The sequence below is a fragment of the Ctenocephalides felis genome, unplaced genomic scaffold (assembly GCF_003426905.1).
Source record: "Ctenocephalides felis isolate EL2017-DRISC unplaced genomic scaffold, ASM342690v1 CF-g0.4_SCAFFOLD_03571, whole genome shotgun sequence".
NCBI classification, from domain to species: Eukaryota; Metazoa; Arthropoda; class Insecta; order Siphonaptera; family Pulicidae; genus Ctenocephalides; species Ctenocephalides felis.
The window spans coordinates 14,352,062-14,376,701 of NW_020539725.1; the positions used below are offsets into that span (position 1 = coordinate 14,352,062).

The following is a 24,640-nucleotide window of genomic DNA, read 5'->3' on the forward strand; positions in this document are numbered from 1 at the left end:
GAAATGAACTACGACTAGAATGAATTAATGAACTCCAATTAAACTATATTGAATTATAGAATATGTATGTGAACATGTATATGCATATATTTTAATTAATCGACAATTGAAGAAATGTTGAACAACAATCTAGTACAGAATAAAATTTGCGTCGTAGTTTCTTAGAGTTAGAGTGTTGTAGAATATCTTTTCGAACCATAGAGGCGCTGCAAATCTTAAACTTTCATCACATGGCAACATTGATTCTTGTCTTATTCCTATCAAGAATTTTCTCTATGGTTTCCTTTGCCGACATACTTTTTGACAGTACGACATGGCAGTATATCATTTACACGCCTCAATTATTATTTAATCGACATTACGCATCAAGTTATGTAGGTAAGCCGAATTCTTTACGCTCAAAAGAACATCAAAAAACATATACAGGCCGGTGAATCTAGTGTGCGTTACAATTCGTGAATTGTTTTCCATTTGACTTGAGAACAAATTAAAATAGTACAACGCAACTACTACGAGAGATCGGTTTACAATGGCGGTTAATGTGTATTCTACAAACGTTACATCCGAAACCTATCCAGACATGATATGCTAGCTTGGGTAAATGATTGTTTATCATGTTCTTATTCGAAAATAGAAGAATTATGCACGGGCGCGGCTTATTGTCAATTTATGGATATGTTATTCCCTGGCAGTGTGCCCATGAAGAGAATAAAATTCAAGACCAACTTAGAACATGAATATATCCAAAATTTCAAGTTGCTGCAGGCCTCTTTCAATAAAATGGGTGTGGACAAGATCGTGCCCATTGATAAGTTAGTCAAAGGAAGATTTCAGGATAACTTCGAGTTCATGCAATGGTTCAAGAAGTTTTTTGATGCTAACTTTGATGGTCGTGATTATGATGCATTAGCAATGCGTGAGGGAGCTCCAATGGGAAATGCTAGTGGTAATAGAAACATGATAGCTAAGAAAACCCCAGCACCTAGATTTGACTCCAATAAAACAGCCAGAAGTGCAATCTCCGCTAATAATCCCTCAAGAGTCCAAACAACAGCAAAACCAAAACCAAGTCTCGCAACTAATAATAGAGGTGCTGCTGGGGATACCGGCAAAGTAGATGAATTAACTAATCAAGTGCTTGATTTGAAGTTGAACGTGGAAGGGTTAGAGAAGGAAAGGGATTTCTATTTCAGCAAACTTCGTGAAATTGAAATTATGTCAAGAAAGTCAAGATACAAGTGATAATCCGCTAATCACAAAAATAATGGATGTTCTTTATGCTACTGAAGATGGCTTTGCTCCCCCTGATGAAATCGAAGGTGTTGCAAACGAAGAAGAGGAGGAAGAGTATTAAAATTGTAAAGTGATGATGATGGGTTAAGTTTTGTACTTGGAGTAAATTATTTTTAAATTGAAGTAATAAAATTTTAAACTGTATTGCTTTTTCAAATATTTTAAATAGTTGCCTATTGTATCTAATAGTTAAGTATTAAATGAAATGATTGCAATGCAAATGTTTTATATTAATTGATCATTTATTTATATTGAAATTTATAAAGGTATTTTGAGAGATGGGAAGAAAGTATCTATTTTTGAATAGGTGTTATGTATTAAGAGCCAAATTAAGACTGCTGCATTGCAATCCTTGTTTTACTGTTTTAAGGATTTTATGATAATTTGCAATTGAAAATAAAACGTTAAAACTGAATTTTATATCAATTTCAAAAAACTAGAAATATTTTATTATAATGTTATTAATCACTTCAATAATTTTTCAAGAATTGTGGAGGTATTCAAAAAGTATTGTAAAGTTTGAGCTTTGAATATCCTTAATTTTACTTGGTTTATATATAAGAATCGCTAAATTGCATTTAAAATTTACAAAGTTAAAATTGATGACAGTTTAATTATGTTAAAATATTATGATGCATGCCTTAGAATACTCATATCTTTTATAACTATTGGAAATTTAAATTGAGTTTAGTTTTTTTTATTCTTTATAATAAAAAACAAATAGAAAAATATACAAAAAAAGCTATTTTTTCATGAATGAAATATATTGAACATGCTGCTGAAATCTGTATCTTCCTATAAATAAATGGTACTCTATAAGAAAGCATGTTTCTCATTTCCTCCAAAATCAAAATTGTTTGATATAAAAATAATGTATTTAGTGCATTACTTGTGATAATACACAGGGGTAAAAAGTCAAATACAGTAGTGGTGGCAGGATAAAAAATTATCAGAAATTAATAGAAATAAAATATGAAAATAATTTTTAGAAAATTGTATCTATTGTATGTAATAAGGCCATACTACCCGAGAGGCCAACAACATTCTTATTTTCAAAATAGTCAATTTCTTATAAATGAAGCATATAATAAATTAAGTCAGTCATACATTCTTATTTATGAGTAATATTGAATAGAAATTTTTATATAGAAATGTTTAGAGCTTAGATACATGTATTTTCTATAGAGTACCAATATACGTTCATTGAACTATAAACATCTTGCAAAAATATAATAATAAATTCTGCTCACCTGTCATGTCTAATAAACTCCACATCATGACCAGCATGACATGTCTTGATGCAATTGACACAGATTGCATTTCTGTCCGTCGTGTTACAAGTTTGGCATCGGTAGAAATCATGCATAGGAAAGCTAGTATATGAAGAGATTTTGTATAAACATTGACTGTTCGAAACAGCTTTTTCAACAGCATCTTGATTGTTGAAGATTTTATTGCCTCTAATTATTGGTTGCACCCCACTCGCCAAACAAAGGCCTGGAATTAAAAATAAAATACAATATAGTTTTTAATGAAAAGCTTTTCTATTATTTATTGGAATTCTTTCATTACTATAATCATAACCCGCTGATGCATGATTATGATGTAATCATATTAAAATTTATAGACAAATATTTTATAAATTTTCACCCAACTTATAAAACTTGTATACACATTTCAAAATACTGATGCACGTCATTATTATTGCTCAAATTAAATTGAAATTTATAAATTGTGTATATTTTCATATCACCACATAGAGTTAGTGCAATGTATGTTATTGTTAATAATGCGAAATAAGTTTTGCATTTTTGAATCGAGAATATTTAGTAATGAGCGAATATAACATACACATTTCTCTATTAATATTTCTTTCAAGATATATCTTTTGTCTCAACTGTAAAATGTCAAACAATTTAATATTATTCATTATTCTTTGCAACAAATGTTCCAAAACTAAGATCATGATTTTCCAAATAAGGTCAGTATCATGTAAATTTAAGTTTGATGCTTTAATAAATCTATTTCAAAATAATTTTCCATGTACATTTTATTTTATATTATGAGACTATTATATGAGGAAAGACATATAAAGTAACACAAGCCTTTATGCCTTTAGATCAATATTGTATAGTAAAATATATGTTGATTGTAGTTTAAACAATATAATATAGTAGATTTAATTTTAGAGTCAAGTTTCAAAATTTCAATTGCATTAGAAATGATATGATATGAATATGGCAAAGCAGTGACAAATTACTTTGACAATAAATACAAAGATTATATTTTATCTGAATTTCAAAAATTTCTAAAATATGTTAAATGTGAATCACAAAAAATAAAACAACAAATAAATTGACTGATAAATAATCTTACCTCCAAATCTATTGTTAAATATTTGATTAAATTCTAGTGTCGCAGTAGCATTGTTTGTTATTTCAACACCTGCAGCAAGACCATCAAAAATCCGATTCCGCCTTAGCAGTGGATGACTTTGAGTTGATATTAACACTCCAGCTTGAGCATTTCGAAATATATCATTTTCTTCCAATATACCTGATACAGAAGTAAAACAAACGACATCAATAACATTTTTCTTTTACATAAATATTATAACAATTATGAAAATCACCTTTTCCTCCATTGAATATACAAATGCCACCATCTCTTCCATCAAAAATCTTGTTTCTTTTTAATGTTGGATTTGAATCTGTTTTTATCCAAACTCCTGCCATTGCATTATCAAAAATTTCATTTTGTTCCAACAATCCAAGGCCTGCAACAAATATTTCATCAAATACTTTTCTGAACTTATTTCAAAGGTTATATATGAATAGTTAATAAGCTATCAATCAGAATTTGTTGCAGAACATATGTACTAGCTGCAGTTAAAAAAAATTGATATATATTTGAAGAAGCTCTTTGAACTAATACGGTTATAGTATAAATAATATTACTTCAGATGCACATATGTAAAAGAATAATAACCTCCATTATAAACAAGTACTCCTCCATTCTGTCCACCCCATATTTTATTTCCTTTAATGACTGGGTTACTTCCCGTTCTGATCTGGACACCAGAGTAAAGATGGTTGAAAATATCATTATCCTCAAGTTTACCATGTCCGTTATCATAGAAATAAACTCCAACTTGTTTTCCAGAATGAATTCGGTTTCTCCTTAAAACTGGCATACTGCCTGTTGTAATCCACACACCAGCCAAAGTATTTGCATACACCTGAGGAAGATGAGACAAATAGAAGTTACAATAAAAATCTCAAAAATTGTGTAATATAAACTAAAAGCAGTCCCTTACGTTTGAAAAAATATATATTTACATTTAATCTGCCATTGAAAATTTAGGACTTAGAAGACAATAGAATTTAGTGGCTTCATAAACACCATTATGAAATACTATACATTTTAGAAATTGAAATCTTCTAGAGAATCAATTATATTGAAATAATGAAAAACTGCCAACAAATGTTTTATTTTAATAATTGATTCCTTATTCATTAGAAAAATAATTTTTCATTTTCATGTTGTAATAGAATTATGATAATAATTTCATAACTTTACCTCATTTTCCTCTATTAATCCTTGACCCTTCTCATGCACATATATGCCACCATGTTGTCCATGGTGTATTTTATTATGTCTAACTATTGGATCACTATTAGTACGGATTTGAATGCCAGCTAAAGCATTGCCATAAATATTATTGTGCTCAATCAAGCCACGACCTTCCCCGAATATATACACCCCGCCTTGATGGCCATTGTAAATTTCATTTCTTCGTATTGTAGGATTACTATTTGATGTTATCCATACCCCTTGAAATTAAAAATAATTATGAAACATCATAAATGCAAATTGAATATATTTAACATGAACTAACTATTTATTTGTAAATATTTATTTTCAAATAGTTACTAATAAAAGATATTTTATTTCTTTAGTATTTGAGAGATTATACAAATTCTAGATTATAAATAAAGTTCATTAACTTTATTTTAAACTTTTAATATTGTTGATAATCTATAAACATTGCAGGTTTTTCAGTTAAATCGTACATTTTCAATTTCACAACTTTTTTGTTAACAAATGTTCATATCATGGTTAAAGTTATCATGCAGAAATATTTTCAAACAGTTTATGTATGACTTACCTGCGAAATTATTTGAATGAATTTTGTTTTCTATAAATTGACCTAAACCATTTTCATGAACATATATTCCTCCAGTTTGACCATGATGAATTTCACATTGTACAACTGTAGGATTTGCACCAGCTTTGACTTCAAAGCCTGCTATACGATTGTTATGGATATCATTTGATTCAAAATAACCCTAAAAAATAATTATATATAATAAGAATACACCAGTAAAATATGAAGACATAAGTATAAAAAATAATCCAATTTTGATATTTTCAATCAATGTATCATGCATAAAGAAACTGCATATTAAAAAAGTATAAAAAATGAGGAAAAACAGGAAAAGTATAAGCATTTTCATATAAAATAAATTGGTTCATAAATGGCTATGCTTAGATTTCAGCATGTGAAAAGGATATTTTCTATAAATTTCTTACCATTCCATTATCAAATGTGAAAATCCCAACATCTCTTCCATGGTGTATATGGTTCCGTCGCATTATAGGATTTGCATAGTTTTTTACCCAAATACCCGCTAGAGCATTTCTACTAATCTCATTGTCCTCATAAGTTCCTTGTGCATAATCTGTTACATACAATCCAACATTCTCACAATCACTTATATCACAGTGTTTGATTGATGGGTTAGCACCCATGCCTGATACACATACTGCTGCTCCTACTGTAAAAAATAAATTTATATATATATATATATAAACATATTATATATTAGGTGTATACATTCAGATATGTTTGTGTGTTTGTCATTTTTCAATCATATTTGGTAACTAGTTGTAAGTAGCATTTTGCGTTAAGGCAAGTTGCATGAACTTTCACTACGTATACATAGGAAATTTAATCAATTAGAATTGATATTCAGCTATTTGAGTAGAATACTACTGTTAATTTAAGAATAAAATTTTCGTTTTTACTAAAAAATAATTAATATGATTTCCAAATGATGTCTTTCAAATATACTTCTAATACATATATGAAATTATATATGTTAAATTAATTTGTTTAACATATTTCATTCATCTGTTTCTGGTTCTAAAATTGTATTTCATTTAGGTGTGGTCTAAGCTATAATCAGAAGCTACCTTTGAAACACAGATTCTGATAAGAATCGCTGAAGCGCGCAACAAAATTCTGAGCTATGTATTTTGAATTTTTATAATTCAACCACTTATCTTAGGCCTATTATATTTTAGTATATTATTTCAAACCGCAAAATCAATCGTTATACAATGTTTCATTAAATCACCAAAAATCTTCTTTTCAATATATATTTACGAAGAAACGGCCCGGCTGATCTTTACCCAAAACTAGTCAATGCGAATATCCCAAATAACTTCCCAACAGTTTTTGAATTTTCAAAACCGATTGAAGATAGTGGGCTCAAACGTGGGCGAAAAATTTTACACTTTTCTGCCAAAGAAATGGCTTGGCCGATCGTCACGCAACTGACCAAAACTTGTCCATTATGATGGCTTAAAAAAATTTTGAAATCGGACCAGCCGTTTTTGAGAAATCGTCGACAAAAGTTCAAATATTGACTCACACACACTTACATACATACTTTTTCCAAATTAAGACTTTTTAGATTCAATATAACTTGAAGCGTCGAGAAAACAAAATTAGCAAATTGGCAAAATTTTCGCGAAAACATAAACATCTCCTTTGAGAAGTTAAAAATGTCGTATCTTCTTAATGACCATAACATTGAAACTGAGAAAAGTTATCATCTAAATATAGTCAAGAATGAAAATGATTCCAAATAAAGATTATGGTTCACTTACCAACACTGGTACTCCTAATTATACAGTGATCAACTGTAGGGCTGCAATTTTCACCAACTTCTAAACAGTAATGCTTATGATGTGGAGCCGTGGATGTTAGGTCTGGGCTAAACTTTAATGTTAAATGACCAGCATAAGCTTGCTTTGCGCCTTCAACAAACATCACAGTTGATTCAGATTCTCGTTCTAAAATAACTGACTCTGCAACATTTCCAGGTGCGGCTCCTGAAATAAATTGTATAAGTAAAAATCATTGAATATAAAATAACTATATCTTAAAAATTGTAAAATGAGTTTTAGGATTATAAAAAACTTATATCTTATTATCTGACCTATCAGAGCAATGTCAGAATCAATGACAAGAAATTCTCCTCTGTATGTACCAGCATGCAGAAACACTAAAGAACATTGATTTTCTTGAGCACCAACACCATTACCGCTCATTGAATAACTAGTATTTGAACCAGTTGTTGGACTTGAAGCACAATTTCGTTCATCAGCATAAACTAAAGCGCCCTGAAATAAATAAAATCAATTGTGATTCAATACATCAAAAGTGGGGCCAATATAAAATTAAATAAAATATTGGCCATGAATAAATATAAAATCAACTGTACTATTTAAAAACTAGTCAAAAACAAAGTGAATTATGATAAAATGAAAATTACTCACTTGTAAAGTATTAAAGTATTTAATATTCCTCCCACAGTATTTTTTATCCTGATATCCAGGCCTAACATGAATTCCTCTGTATAATTGCCGAAAAGATTCTTTCCAAGGATTTTCATATTCACAATCATCTGGTGAAGCAAATTCAAACCTGCATTGGCCAGGATTGAAAAGTGGTAGGTCGTACTCATAGACATTTTGGTATATTCTTTTCCTGAAAATTGAAAAAAAATAATGCCCTATTAAATATTGTCATTTATTACACATTGTAGAAACTTCTCAATGTTTATGTAAATACTATATAAAAAATGCATTGATAATTCTAAATTCATAATTATTGATGAACATATTGAAAATACTGGAGCTTTGAAAAACGCCTTGTGCAGAACCTTGCATGTATTGTTAATAATGGTTAAAAATATCCTTTATTCATCAGACATGATAAAAAGTTTTAGAGGTAAATCATAAAAACCGCAAACATAACATATTTTAAATATATTACATACATATCTATTTTACAATCTAAGTGCTCAAGTAAAAATATTTCCTTAAAACTTACCACAATTCAGTATCATTTGCAATAACTTGAAACCTTTTGCAAACTTGAGCTAAATGACAAAGATCTTGTTCTAATAAATATGATAATATTGTTAACAGAACTTCGTCAGGAAGTTCATATTGCAAATAGTGGGAAGCAGAATTTGGAGAGTTATCCGCTGAAGTTGAACATGTCCTACAATATAAATATAGATTTTTTAATAGCTTTTGGTTTCAGCAGTATAATATTCTGTAAATACTTGTAAATATTATTATTAACAAATTGTAAATATGCAAGTATTTAAAAAAAAAGAAAGTGCATCTCATTTAAATGCATTACCTCCTCGGTCTCTTTCTGGCTGGTAACATATACCCTCCACCATTTGAAGTCGATGAGCTGCTGCCTGTAGAGCCACTAGGTCCAGCAAGACTGCTACTACTTCCTGCTGCGCACGTCACTGTGGAAGGAGCTGTAGAAGCAGCACTAGTGGAAGCCCCCCAATCATGATTAGAAGAAGGACTCTTTCTACGTAAGTCGTACGGACTGTGATGTACTACTGCGGCACCTAGAATGAATTATACGGTATTAAATAGTAAGCAATCAGTAAAAAGAATTTAATTTGTGTCTAAAGTTCTAATTAAAAATATCTATTCGTCCCAATCTGCACTATAAGAAATACTTAACTTTCTGTAGAAATCGTAATAAAATCAAATATGATTTTTCTGATCGTTTTGGCATACTTCAGAAAAAGTGATGAATATTGTGTGATAGTAATATTGTGTATGTAGTCATTCAATTCGTACTAATGCTGTGGAAAAGGTATTTTTAGCAATGATGGGTATTCGTGGTACTAAGCATGTAATTTGATTGACGAATAATATTTTACAAATAACTTTAAAATGCTCAAAATTCTTATTATTACTAATTTAGAATTTGCCCATTTGATCATCATTTATTAAAAAAATCCAGTCATAGTTTCATTGTTACTAACCCGCTGGAGGCCCGCAATGTGAATTGGCTGGTCCATTAGCATTTCCAGCAGTAGAGGCGGATGACGTTGATCCCGTACATCCTAAATTTCCACCAGCTCCGCCACCACTGCTCGCACTTCCACCAGAGGCAGACGCGGCGGACGTTGAAGGAGCGCCATCTCCGGATAAGGAATTATTGGGAACAAAAACCACTGGATTATCTACTGGACAAATTGATATTTATACATGGATTTCTAACAATTGAATGATAGATATTAACAATTATATATACTGGAAATTGACATCCAATAAACGTTCCAAAGAAAGCATAAAACTTAGTACGAATAATACAATTTGTGTTAGTACAATTGATATTGGTTTTGGATAATACTAAGTAAACTATTACAATATAAAATGTTTCAAATAATATGATATTTATAAATTATAAATATTACAATTTTGATGGTGTAAATAATTAGGTCCTACTTCTCAGAACTATTATTCAAAAGACCTTTAAATTTACTAATTCGAATATATATTTAATTTGCAAGTCCTTTCTGTGATGAACTAACAATAATGTTGAAGATCAGAATATCTTTATAATGTTTAACACAAATCAGTTTTAGATAAAGTGATTATATTTTCAAATCATCATGCTTTTTCATTTTAGAATACACTAAAAATTCAAGGGAATTTAACAAGAAGTCAAATTGCAAGTACTCCAAAATCAGTTTACTTTGAGTGAAGGTACTATTTTAATCTTCTTACATTTTGTTTTGTAATGCATTACAAGCTTCAAGCTTTAGCATTGAAATTAGCTTATGTAGTATTAAAAATGTAAAGCTTCTAAATGTAAAAAATGTAAATTAGCTTTTACATTAGGATTCCCAATGATCATACAACAAATATAATAAGTTGCATATAAAATTAACATTCAATATAAGATTTTAGTTTAATTTTTTTTCCTTTGTCTAAAATCATTTCACAAATACTATTAGAAAAAATTTAAAGTTGTTCAGATAAGGAACATAGTAAAACCAATGTAACAGAACAATAGGCACGAGTGTTAGATGTGCCTGTTAAAATAACTCGTTGGTAGATAACTCGCCCACTTGTTAACTATCATTATTTGAACAATTCTAACCGACTGATTAAAAACGAGGTGCATTAAATATTCACACAGTAATATAAAGCATTTCAAAGTAAAATTCAGAATAATAAATTTATTGTTGATAATATAAAAAAAAATCTTCATACAAATGATAAATAATTTTCAGTATTAATAAAAAAATAAGATCTAATATAATATACCTCATATAAAAATTAAAAAAAAATCAAATTCTTTTCATTAACAATAATATATTGATTATATTAAACCGTATTTAATATATTTTAGTATATATTTTGAAAAAGCAACAAAAGTTTTTCTCTTAAATTATAATGAATAGAAAATTGAACGTTTTGAAAAGTAGCAGAAAATAAATAAATTAACTAAAACTAATCTGAAGGCCAATCAACAAAAATGCAAAATATAGAATAAGCTAAAAATCGGATTTAATATTTTGTACAGATCAAGGATGTATTTATATGATGACTAGCAAACCCGACAAACTCCGTTTCGCCACCAGATGGTTTCGTGAGAAAGATGAAGAAATTTTTTGTTTGTTTTATATTTTAAAGGGAAAATTTGATTTTATCATACAACAGTAACGAATTTATTTTGATTACAAAAATGAAGTGTTTTTTATTTGAACTTCTCTAAGTAAATGAAAGTGAATCCGCAAATTATCCGTTTCATGGAAGTGATTTTTGGTAAACCACATTTTTTGTTTTTTGGTCTGACGTTAACACAAACAAAGCGGATGGTTTTCCAACTCGTGAACAGGCAACGTATAACTGCCCATGTGAAGAACAATGATTTTCTAAATAATCTATTTGAAATGTTATCCCGCAAACACTAAGCGATTGGCCTTGCGACATGTTATTGCGAACGCAAGGCGAACTGGATATTGCAATCGTTTGAAATCAAATGGAAGACCAGTCAGAATCATTGGTATGTCACTAAATCGCCAGCAATTTTTAATTGAATGGTGAAATTCAGGGCGTGTACATCATTATTCTTTGCGGCAAGAATTGCTCGTTGACTTAACCAAGCATAATTCTGATAATTCGCACTAATGTCATTACTCGAATTTTTAATTACGGTGCGTGAAGTTCCAGCAGCTTGCATTAAGGCACGATGCCATGCACAACTAATTTTCTTAGCTATAAACCTTGCGGAGCCCGAGACCTTTCCAACGAATGCAAAATTGTCGAAATCGGTTCGTGCGTTCTGGAGTTATTTCGTCAGGAAGGAAAACCCGACTTATTTTTATATATATAGAAGATATTAATACAATAACTATTCAATGTACGTCATCATATTTTATAAATAATAATAAGAACAATAAGATATGAGTATGTGTTGTGTATGGGTATTTAAACATGCAATAACCAATTCTAATTCAATAAAGCTCATGTTTGCTCGAATGGCGCGACTAACAAAAAAATAAAATAAAATGACAATTGAAATGTTATATGTAAAACTAGCAAAGTAGTCAATGCTTTCATTTCATTGGAAACAAACACACACCACAAACAGAAATACGATTTAATTAGTTTTTGCACGATACATACGATTTAAATTTAATTTTTTTACATTTGCTTAGTACTGAGTATTTGCTACAGTACTTTACGATCTGTTTAGTATTATAACCCATATTGAACACAGATGTTAAAACATCAATAAAGTAAAAAAATCTGAACCACTCATACGGTAATCTGCTTGAGCGAAGATTTTTGATAATTATGAAGTATTTTAATAAATAAAAAAATGATATCTTGACTTTGACTATAATGCATTCCCTTCTGTATAAAAAGTATGTGAAAAATCTCACTAAAAATGTATAAAGCTAACCTAATTGCTTGTGATTGTTAAGATATTTGTTAACTGTACCATAGTAGATAAAGGTAGTATAAAATGGCACTACTCACGTCCGGCATTACTGAGACCAGAACTTCCGGGCACTCCACTGGCACTGGCTGGACCTGCTCCTCCAGCACCAGAACTGGACGGGACTCCTGGGGCCGGAATGTTCTGTGGCAAAGGCTCGTTTGGTTCGGCTAAAAATAAAAAAGAAAATCAAATTATGAATAGTAAATTAAAAAATCTAAAAAAAATCATGTATAAAATAGACAAATACATTTTCAGTGCTATTCATTTGAGTGAAATTCAATGGCTCATTTAAATGATCAATTATAACTTTTGTATTATAATTTAAATATCAACTTGTCATAATCGTCAAGAATGTCAACAAGTACTATGCAAGTGAGAATTTTTGTAAGAAAATGAAGGACACTTCTTTCGTGGAACTAAATAACTTTATTCTGTAATGTATTATCCATTTTGATCAATGACTATTTTTATCATCATTCAAGCAGCATCATCATTCCACTTTCATAAAACTTCAAGTTTTTTTCGGCAAAAAAACTGAATCAGGTACAATTTGACACCATCATAATCATTGGATTGTTTACTATTCAAGAAGTTTTGTATAGATCTAAACAAAAAATGAATCAGAAAGTGCAAGGTCAGAGCTGTATAGTAAATATGGCAAATCATCCCAACCAATAAAAGATATGTGATGTTGTATCAATAATGAAATAAATAAACGATTCGATTTGTCAATTTAGGCTGCTTTTCAAGGCTCGTTCTTTAATTTCGTAAGTTGTTCAATGTAGGCATCAAAATTAATCGTTCGGTTAGATGGTAAGAGTAAAAGTAGTAAATTTCTTGGAGTGAATAATCATTAGAACCAAATTTGGCAAACCAATTTAGACACTGTCACCATAAACAGCTCATAATATTTTATGGGCTTTCGATGGAAATTTACTTTTGCTGAAAGAAAAAAATATGATAGCTGATAGATAAAATATGACCAAAATTTCAAACAGATTTTCCATCTTTCAACGAACGTCAAACGTAAACTACCAATCAATCAAAAAGCTATTTTTTACTGATGGGCATCTAAATTGCAAACTATCTATTAATAAAAGGTATATTACATTTGGACTACGTCAACAAACCTAAAAATTCAACTTAAATCATCTGAGTTGAAAACCGCACTTACCTGGTTGCCAGTATAGTTCAGTCATTTACGCTTAAATTAGGTAAGAATCTCGGAATTAGAAATACCCAGCTTTAAGTCTGTATATACTTGTATATTGACACCCTAAAGTTGTCTCAAAACCTACATATGGTAGGGTGTCAATACCATATGTAGGTTTTGAGACAACTTTAGGGTATCAATATACTATGTTTACAGACTTACAGCTGGGTATCTCGAACTCCGAGGTGAACTTACTATAATGACTGAACTAATATAACTTCTACATATTAGCACAATCCATTTTATTGTTTAATTAACATATTAATGTATTACATTCATTTATTTTGAACGTTATTGTCTTACTAGAGACTGTGAATGAATACATTATTTAATTATTCTACAAAAAATACCAAATGTTGAAGATTTGATGTCTAAGAAAGATTCATATAATCCCTCTAGTCAATTATTAATACAATTCTATTTATTATAAAACAATATTTATCTGAATCATTATTTTCCAGAAATAATGCGTTTATACTATGCATATGGACAAAACTATTTCTCCCCCGTCAGACAAAACTAAGGGATTGTTAGCTTGAGGCAGACAATCGATTTATCTCAAGCAACACATAACGTTTGGTATACATAGAGTATTCTAATAACAGCAATAATGCAATGAAGTCTATTTCGAAATTTTCAAAATATCTGAAAATTCATTAAAAATTTATTTTTACTTTGTTAGAACATTTTCAACATATTCTGCAACACTTTCCATTTTTCTTTAAGAAAAATAATACAGGTCTAGTGATTTTTTTTCATATCTCAACAGCAACCAAACCTTACGTCCTATAAGCTGTTGGGCTGAAACTTCTCCGTACTTCGTATTTTTAGATGGTAACCCAATGGTTAAACCATCCATATTTGATGATTTTATTATTATAATTTATCTAATAGGGCTGACTTTTTATTGGAGCAGCAATACCGGGTGAGGGCTATTTTCACTTGAAAACATATTGGCAAACTATATTTTCAAGTGAAAATCGTTGTCACTGCCGCATGACAACAGGCTGCTCGAAGTTGGTATCGAACCCGAACCTCTAAATCAAAGTCCCGTCGCTCCCGTAGGTGTCCCGCTGGACACCTACGGGCGAGTCCAGATCTAGTGATTTGATGATTTCATGGGAAAATTCAATACTTTTGTATCCAAACAAATACTATCGTATAAGACGTTTTTTTATTATTCAAAGAAATTAATTTTAGACTTATACGTAATTCCACTTGGTTGTTAGCTCTATATTCTCGCAAGTTATAGAAATCACAAAAACTTAATTTTTAATAATTTAGTCGTTTAAAACCCATTGGAATACATATCTGTAGTACACTTACATATGCATATTTATTTGTACTGATCTGCAACATTTTAAACATTCAATTCGTATTGACAAAAATCAAATTGATGTTTGTCTTCTAATAAAGCAAAATAATAACTAGTTGGTATTGGTATTTTGCCTTGAGGCAAGTTACATGAACTTCCCGATGTGTGTAAATAATCAACTTAATCAATAAAAAATAAATTAATTTATGAGTGATTAGAAGTATTCCGAGTGGATTTATTACACATCATTGAAAATGAACGAACACGTCAACTCGGAGAATTTTCTAAAAAAAAATTTTCAAAAATCAACCATTTTTATATTTGAACCAGTTTCTAGAGGACTTTAATGGTTTAGTTAAGTATGTTCATTAAGACAAAGTACTCTATTATTATACCAAGTAAATCGTCTAATTTTAATTTTAGCTAACGCCAAGAAAACTACTCATTTTCTCGAACTTTGATAAATTTTTAAAATTCAACAACTTGTCTTAAGGCCGTAATATTACAGTAAGTTCTATAAGATCATGTACCATAAAAATCGGCTTAAATTTTTTTTCAACAAATTACAAGAAAACGGCTTGGTAGATTTTCACCTAAAAATAATCAGTATCATTCCCAACTAATACCTTTCGAACAGTTTATGATTTTTTAAAATCGATTCGGTAGTATGAGCTTAAATGTGGACGAAAAGTTTAACACTTTTTTTTTCAAATTACAAAGAAACGGATTGGCAGATCGTCGCACTACACTGACAAACGATAGTCCTCATCGAGATACATCAAATTGCTTTTAAATTTCTGAAATCGGTTCAGGCGTTTTTGAGAAAACGTCGATAAAAGGTATAATTTTGACAAATGCCAAAAAAACGATACTAATTTTTGCAAACTTTGACGAATTTTTGAAGTTATTATTGCCGTAGGGCCGTAATATTTTAGTATGATCTAGAAGACTATGGTATCTACCGTTAAAAAAATAATAATAAAAATTGTCGAAAATTTTTTTTAAGACTTTATTACAAGAAAACGGCAGGTCGATCTATACCAAAAACTAATCAGCACGTTTCCCAACCAATATCTTTCGAACGGTTTTTGAATTTTCATAATCGATTCAGAATTGCGGGCTAAAACGTGGACGAAAATTTTTTCACGTTTCTGCTATTTATAAAGAGACGTCTCGGCCGATCGTCGCACAAACGATAGTCCTCATCAAGATACATCGATTGGCTTTTAAATTTTTAAAATCGGCCCAGCCGTTTTCGAGAATACGTCGAATTACCGCAAAAAAAATTGTTCACGCACGCGCACACACACACATACTTTTTCCAAATTTGGTCTCATTCGATTCAGAATGGCTTGAAACGTCGAGAAAACAAAATTAGTGAATCGGATTTTTTGATGAAAACATAAACTTCTCCTTCGGGTAGTAAAAAATATTTTAAAAGATCAGTTGAGAATTATCTTCTTAAAAATATATTATAAATATCCTATTTTATATAAAATAGCGTTATGTTATGTACCATCTACAACAAGGGTGACCAACCTTTTTAACGCACGGGCCACACTTAAATTTCAAAAGCTTGTGATGAGCCGCATTTAAATATTAAGATTTTATAGGGGGCCGCATTCACTATAATTTACAAAAATTAATACGTTATAAATTAATTCAACAAGAAAAGAATACGTTATAATTTTTTATTGATGAAAAAAAATTGATAAAAAAAATAAAATTATATTTTAAAAATGCTTGGAGGGCCGCAAAAAAATAATTAATTAGCCGCGGGTTGGCGCGTTGCTCTTCTTCGATCTATAAAGAATTCTTTATTTTCTGAAATTATTGCTAAAACAAATAAATATAAATAGAATATAAATAGAAACAAATAAATATAAATAAAAAATGATGTTTGGATTTTTATCCAATCTAACTCTTATATTTGCCTCTAAAACGGGGAAATCCACTAAATTTTTGAGTGCCATAAAATCGTAGTTCGGTTTATTTCATTTAGCATGTTATGTTTTTCTTGTAAAACTGTATCTATAGGTGTTTTTATGTATTACATATATATATATATATATATATATATATATATATATATATATATATCTAAATCTACATATGTCAATAGATCAGGTCTTGAATATTAAAGAGTCGAAAGATATTTGCTTTAGATTTTATGCGATATGAATGCCTTATTATACTGAATGTTGGTAAAAAGAACTTATTTATATAGAAATGTATACTTAGAAGATGCAAATAATTAGATATTCATGAATATATATATATATATATATATATATATATATATACAAACACACATACACATATAATGCATGTATAAACATTAGTAATCTTAAGAGTGAAAATGTATCAGTTTTCAACCAGAGCAATTAAATAATCGGATTACAAATATATCGAGACTATGTTTTGGCGGCGTAAATTTAAATTTGATATGATATTTGTATAACACATATATATTTGTTATGAATTATTATTTGGAAACTGAGATTTTGGTTACTATTACAATAGTCATGATGAAGTAATACTGAAATTGTGAATTTATAGGTGTAAATACGATTGGAGAAAACTACTCAAATATTATTTAATACTATTATTACTAAAACCAGCCTAGTATATTGCTAATTTTCGCTCAATAAAATCACGCAAAGTAAAATTTTCAGACCGACTTTCGTTATATGAATCGTGGGAGCAAATATTGCTAAATAATAAAATATTGTTGAAAGCGTTTTTGAACATTTAGTAGATAATGCATTATCTTTATTACTAATATCTAAACATTCGAAATAAAAACAGTTTATATACTTTTCAAATGATATAATAGAGATAGATAACATAAGCGATGGAAACATTTGGAGTCAAAATATTTTAAAGCTAAGTGATTGTATGAATAAAAGATAAGTTTTTTTTTTAATTAAATATATATACATATATATATATATATATATATACATGTGTGTGTATGTGTGTGTAACACGACCACCCTCAAGATATTTTTTTAGTTCTTGGGCCAATTTTTTACATTTCATTTTTTCATAATTCATAATTAAATAATACATACGGTCCTAAAATTTCACCCTTTTACCACAAACCCCTATTTTGTAAAAGTAATTTTAGTAAACAAATAAATTTTCACTGAATTTTAATTATATTTTTCTTGAGATTATGAAAAAACTTATATTAAACTTCAAAAAACAATTTACTTTTATCAAGGGTTATCTAACACTTTTTTTAAATTTTGGAATCAAATTTGTTTATTTCAATGTTTTTATGCGGAATTTAAATTTTCACCCAAATTCCTATTTTATAGTAGTTATTTTAGTTAGTATTTAGTAGTCTAATTAATTTTCATATAGCTCGATAACTGATCGATTATTGTCTTTTTTGTGAAAGACTTGCAATTTTAATCAATTTTTTTTGGATTGAAAAGCTTAAAATTAACCACTGAAACATTTTCTGAACAAAGCCTTACATATTGGCCATAGAAATATTTTATATGGCTAAACTACGTTTGCAATATCAATAATTATCAATAAATCTACATATAACCCCATATTCACTTCAAGCCTAATAGAGATATTATTCAAATCAATAAAAAATATATAGAAATACTTTTAAAATAAACATTTAGTACATATAACTTTAACCTACCAAATGGTTAGAACTAATATGAAAAAGACACAATTTAACACAAAAAATAGTTTACGATATAAAACCCCTATATTCTATTAATAGATATATTCGTAGGGTAACCCAAGGGAAAGTTTTTCTAAATCCCCTTACAAACATTTTATTTCCAAATTTAGAAATACCGATATAAAATTATCGAGTAGAAATGGAATTAACTAAATTAAAAATAGAAAACGGTGATAACAAAAAAATGTTTCCCTACATCCTGTTAAAAATCAAGTACATATGTTGTAAACTCTATGAAATAGTGTTAAGATTTTAACACATTTTTAAAATATTGAGTTAAGATTTTTTTAATAAGCTGTCTGTAACTTCAAATTTACAATATTAACTGTTATTAAAATACTTTTGTTAATATTTATTCCAACGAATACTGATGTATATAATAAAGTTGAATGTATTAATGTATTAAATTATCAATAACTTAAATATTTGTTGTAATAATTGTGAAGGAACAAATTTTACATAATCAGCAATATATATATATATATATATATAAATATATATATATATATATATAGATATATATATATATATATATATACATATATACATATATACGCAATATACTCGTATGTATATATACTCGAAAACGGCTGGACCAAATGTTTTAATTGTTACAATTTTTCTCATAATACATAATGGTTACCAAAATTCAGAATTTTTTTGAAAAGTAGGATAATATTAACACATTTTCACTGAAAAAAATCATACTTAAATTTATCTCACAACCTAACGAAAATATTAGTAATATATTTTGAAACAAATCGTTTCATTCTTACCGTTTACAAACAAATACTAGATAAATTAATATTATATATAAAATTTATATAAAAAGTAATATTACTAAAAAAGCTAGATTTTGAAAAAAGTTTATCTGAAAATATCGTACTTAAATTTAACTCACAACTTAATGAAAATATTAGTAATAATAAATGAATTAAACTGTAAAATTTGCAGTGAATGTGAAAATTAAAAAAAACGAAATTATTAGTATTCGAAGCCTTTGCAAAATCACGATTTTTAAATCATAATTTTTGTTGAACATATAAATACTGTCAATTTGCAAAAAAGTACAAAAACATTATTAAATATATTTGCGTTTTTGAAAAAAGTATGTTCGATTCAAAGTTTTAATGAAAATCATTTATTACAAGTGAATTTTAAACGTAAATCAAGAAAATCTTACACGCATTTACGGGACCCAATTTTAGCAAAAAAAAATTAAATTTCTCACATTTTGGATATCTAATAAACACTTACTTCTAAAATTTTCCAATAAATTTCGAAAGTTCCGCATGAGTATATGCAATGTTTTTTTTCGAAAGAATCTCATAAGTCTTTAATGTGAATCTTATAAGTGTTCTGGGAATACTCATCCATCGGTCATTTTGTATAAGAAAAATAAACTTATTAATTCTATAAAAATACCAATAGTTTGATGCGTATATGTTGGAGAAAAAAAAAGTAAAATATTAAAGTACTAAAATTAGAACTTTAGTCATTTTTCGATTCTGAAAACCCAAATTTTAAAGGATTTTATCACCGTAAAATGGCTCCACTAAAAATAGGTTTCTTCAATTATTCATTAATAATCATTCATCAATAACAATTGATTTTACACATTAGTTTAAACTAATTAAATTAATTTAAAAAATTTAACACATATGCAGGAAAATTGAACGTTGATCTGTATTATATACTTTGACATAAATTATGCTTTTTATGAAAAGCCAAAAACTATATAAATACCTTAAAATTTACATTAGCAGAAGCAAAAAGTTGTAAAAATAAATAAATAGCATAAGCAACAAGTAGAAAAATGAAATTTGTTATGAACGTTAAAATCTATTTTAAATCTGCTGAAAATAAAAGTATGTATGTATAATTCATTCGACAGAATATTTTATGACAAAATTTGTATTATTTATAAAAGCATTTTTAATGTTTTAACAGAATTTTAAAACTATAGCAGAATTTTTTTTGGGATATTGTTAACGTATATTGAAATCCAAATGATGTGTAATAGGTTGTAATGTTTAAAAAAATCGGTGATTTGCGTTTATTAATAATAACATATTGATACATAATTAATTCGTTAGACGAATTAAACCGTCAAATTATTAATCATAGAGATAAAAGTGTAACAAGTTTCCAAATTAATCAAACAAAATATTCAAACAATGTTAATATAAAGAGATATTATGAAAAGATACGTTAAGTGAGAATGTAGTATTAATATAGAATAAAATTTAACTTGTTAATTTCAGTTTTCTCTCTTAAGAAAATTCATCCTACTTTAGCCGTTATTATAAACCTTGTATATTTAAAAAATCAACACAGCTGACATGCTTAATAGATCACTAACTCGAATGGCAAACAAAATGTGTTAACAGTTATGGTATAAATTTAGTTTAATACATTGCAGAAAAAGAAATTGAAATGATGTATTTAAAATGATTATTGATTGATTTAAATTTATATATATCATCAGAAATGTGATATCAGTGCATAATTAAAAAATTGAATCAAATATAGGCTATACATTATTACTAAATGCACCACTTCGAAACCAAAATACTTGTTAAAAACACAGTTATAGATCTGAGCTTATTTTTTTTGTAATTGATTGAATCATTACTACTGATTATCACAATTAATTATGTGGTTATTGCTTACAAAAACATAAAATAGTGTGTGGGTTAACTGTATATGATTTAGTATAAATATGTATTAACTAAAATATATACAAAACTGTGATACGATATACCTCTATTTCAGAGCCAAATATATTAATGTATCAAATATAGACTGTACGCTATTACTTTTATACAACTTTAATAATGTACCACTAAATGTTCAAAAACAAAACACTTGTTCAAAACACAGTTATAGATCTTCACTGATTTTTTTTTTTTTGTAATTGATAAAATTATTAATATTGATTATTACGATCAAATATCTGGTTGAAACTTACAAGAAATAAGCTCATTATAGTTTACAAAAATATAAAATGTAATGAGGTATTAACCATATATGATTTAATATTTATATTAAATGTATTAACTAAAATATATAGCAAAAATGTGATACGATATACCTCTATTTCACAGCCAAATATACTAATGTATCAAATATAGGCTGTACACTATTACTTTTAAATATCTTTAATAAATGTACTACTAAATATTCAAAAACTGATGTTAAAAATGTTAAAACCACAGATCTGAACTTATTTTTTTGTAATCGATCAAATTATTAATTTTAATTAATACGATTAAATATCTGGTTACTGGCTTGCAAAAGATAAGCTTGTTATAGCTTACAAAAATATAAAATGAAATGAGGTATTAACTGTGTATGATTTAATATTTATATGTATTAACTAAAATATACACAAAAATGTGATTCTATATACCTCTATTTCAGATTCAAATAGTCTAAAGTATCCGATTATAACTCAATGCATAAACTACCAAAACTTTGCTTACAAAAATATAAAATCCTGTGTAGGGTTAACTTAATCTTAATCTTGCATTTATTTCAAGATTTGTACATTTTCAAAATAAAAGTGTAGAATCAACTACTCATAAATTTGAATTCGAATTTTAAAATGTTTAATAGTTATGTTTTAAAATTTTAGACGCTTCTCATGTCTTGTAGTAATATCTATATTACTAATTATCTCATTCTACATACTGTAGATGTATATGATTTAGTATAAATATGTATTAACTAAAATATGCACAAATCTGTGAAACAAATATCTATATTTTAAAGTAAAAATACTAATTATAACTCAATGCATGTATACGATTATAACTCAATGCATGGTAGTTCGTAGTACTTCATTTCAATACAAACTAATATATTTGTAGTTTAGAAAGTTATTAAGTGTTTTCCCTATAATTAAAATGATCTATTATTATTAGAATTCACTAATTTATATTTCTTCCCATGCACAAGAACTGACTAATATGACTTATGAAAATATTCATCGAATCACAAAGAAAATTAGTTAGTCTTCAAATTTTAGTTAGATTAATGATTCATATAGATTTCATTAAAAACTAGGTTCAGTATATTATAATTATATAATAGTAAATATTGAGTTTCCAACTATATTACTTCATTTTGTATCAAATATATTTCTTGGTAGAAGAAAAAAAATAGTTTTCTTAGAAAGGGATGATGTATTCTTATGTTGCTTCCAAATCCATGAAATTTATACAAGATTCGTTCATAATTGGATAATCGTGTATACTTTCTGATCAATGTTTTCTACTTCCTCAGTGAAAGGGAATAGGGTATACTTGCACTCCATTTATTGAAGATAGTCTCAACTTTATTCTGACAACAAATTTTTGAATTTTGGATATTCTCTAACATATAAGTCTGCAAAAAATACTATTACCTATATTAAATCAATTTTAAGTAGGATTTCTAGCTTGAAAAACCTAGTTTATGCATACGGAAATATATTCCTTTTTATGTCTGAAACCACTAACAAATAAAAATTTGGTTTATAATGTTTATAAATATCGATCAGATTTCTAATAAGCTTTTTTATATAAAATAAGAAAAATTTAGTAAAATGAAAACATTAAACTTTAATAATATATATTTATTAGCACAAGACATGAGAAGCGTCTAAAATATCAAAACATAACTATTAAACATGTTAAAATTCAACTTTAAATTTATGAGTAGTTGATGCTACACTTTTATTTTAAAAATGAACAATTGTAAGTAATGCATGATTAAGAAATTAAAAATATGTGGTGTGTTTATATTTCAGAATGCTAAAAATTAGCACAAATTATACAGATAGATGAAAAAAATTAATTGGCTCTGTTTAAGTTGTATACTTGTCTAAAAATATCAGCTATAAAGTAGAAACTATTCTTTGAATAGGACCCAAAAATACGTTATAAATAGCTTGACAAAAAATAAATACTCCTTATAAAAATAATTTTTAAATATTAAATATGCCCCCAATAAATTACACATAACTGTTTCCTTATGTGTACGTAGATTTTATAACAGTAATAAACACATTTGACATAACGCAATTAGAAAAATGATTGACATTTATGTTATGACTCAGACGAAAAATCAATGACATTCTGTCTGATATTAGCTAAGGATTAGTCATTCTCAAGAAAGTTCGCACAATAACAATTGTGATAACATTTATCTGTTAAATGTACAATCTCATTGACAATTGAGAAAGGCCATCAAGATTTGAGGCTAAACATTACCTGATGTCCTAGATGGCAATGGGATTCGATTGCCACCTTTTCTTCTTGACCTACGGACGTAAGATCGCGAAGAGGTGAACGAAGCACTAGGCATTTTCACCAATAATATATTTTAACTAATTTCCATTAATACTGTCTACACAAAGAACACAATCGAACTAGCCTCTGCCGCCATTTTCTGTTTAGTTATATTATAAACACTACATATTATTTTGTTTTAATACGAAAGACTTGGGTATTTACAACTAATTTTTCAATCACTTTTGTTATGAAACTATTATCCTCATTCATAATACATTTGGAGAACTATTTATAGATTAATCACAATAAATATTCATTTTCATTCAAATACTTTCGCTCCGGGACAATCGTTCACGGCCGCACATAACAGCGACAGCCCATAGAAAACGACGTCTGCCCTTCTGAGGTTGGACACCGTGCAGCAAACTTCAACGGGGAAAATATCGATACTTTTTAATTCGGTATCGATATCGATAAACATGATATATAATTTTGATTGTATTTTTCAAATAAATTATGAATTCGATTACTTTTATAAATTATAGCTTTAAAATGAATATCTATCATGCAGCAAAGTTTTTGAAGTATATTCATAGTATATCTATTTGTCATTATAAACTTTGCCATCTATGGTACCTACTGCAAACTTCAGTATAGTGGTGGTATACAACTAGGCTGATTTTAAGGTTCATTCTTAATTTTTTGTT

General features: G+C 28.0%; 1 protein-coding gene and 1 pseudogene across 2 annotated transcripts; one reads left to right on the top strand and one right to left on the bottom strand.

Annotated features, from left to right (window-relative positions):
- Positions 1-419: 419 nt before the first annotated feature.
- Positions 420-1,437, top strand: LOC113384631 (annotated as a pseudogene).
- A 1,106-nt stretch (positions 1,438-2,543) lies between these two features.
- Positions 2,544-24,318, bottom strand: LOC113384894 (F-box only protein 11-like; the record flags this gene model as incomplete). 2 transcript variants are annotated; one of them, XM_026622666.1, is given in 15 exon segments in its annotated part: positions 2,544-2,790; positions 3,670-3,849; positions 3,926-4,069; positions 4,282-4,531; positions 4,873-5,126; positions 5,462-5,642; positions 5,887-6,131; positions 7,249-7,473; positions 7,581-7,764; positions 7,921-8,131; positions 8,477-8,650; positions 8,795-9,020; positions 9,447-9,647; positions 12,460-12,588; positions 23,913-24,318. In XM_026622666.1, coding segments are annotated over 15 exon segments (2,945 nt in total), but the record flags the coding sequence as incomplete, so codon positions are not given.
- Between the last annotated feature and the right edge of the window lie 322 nt (positions 24,319-24,640).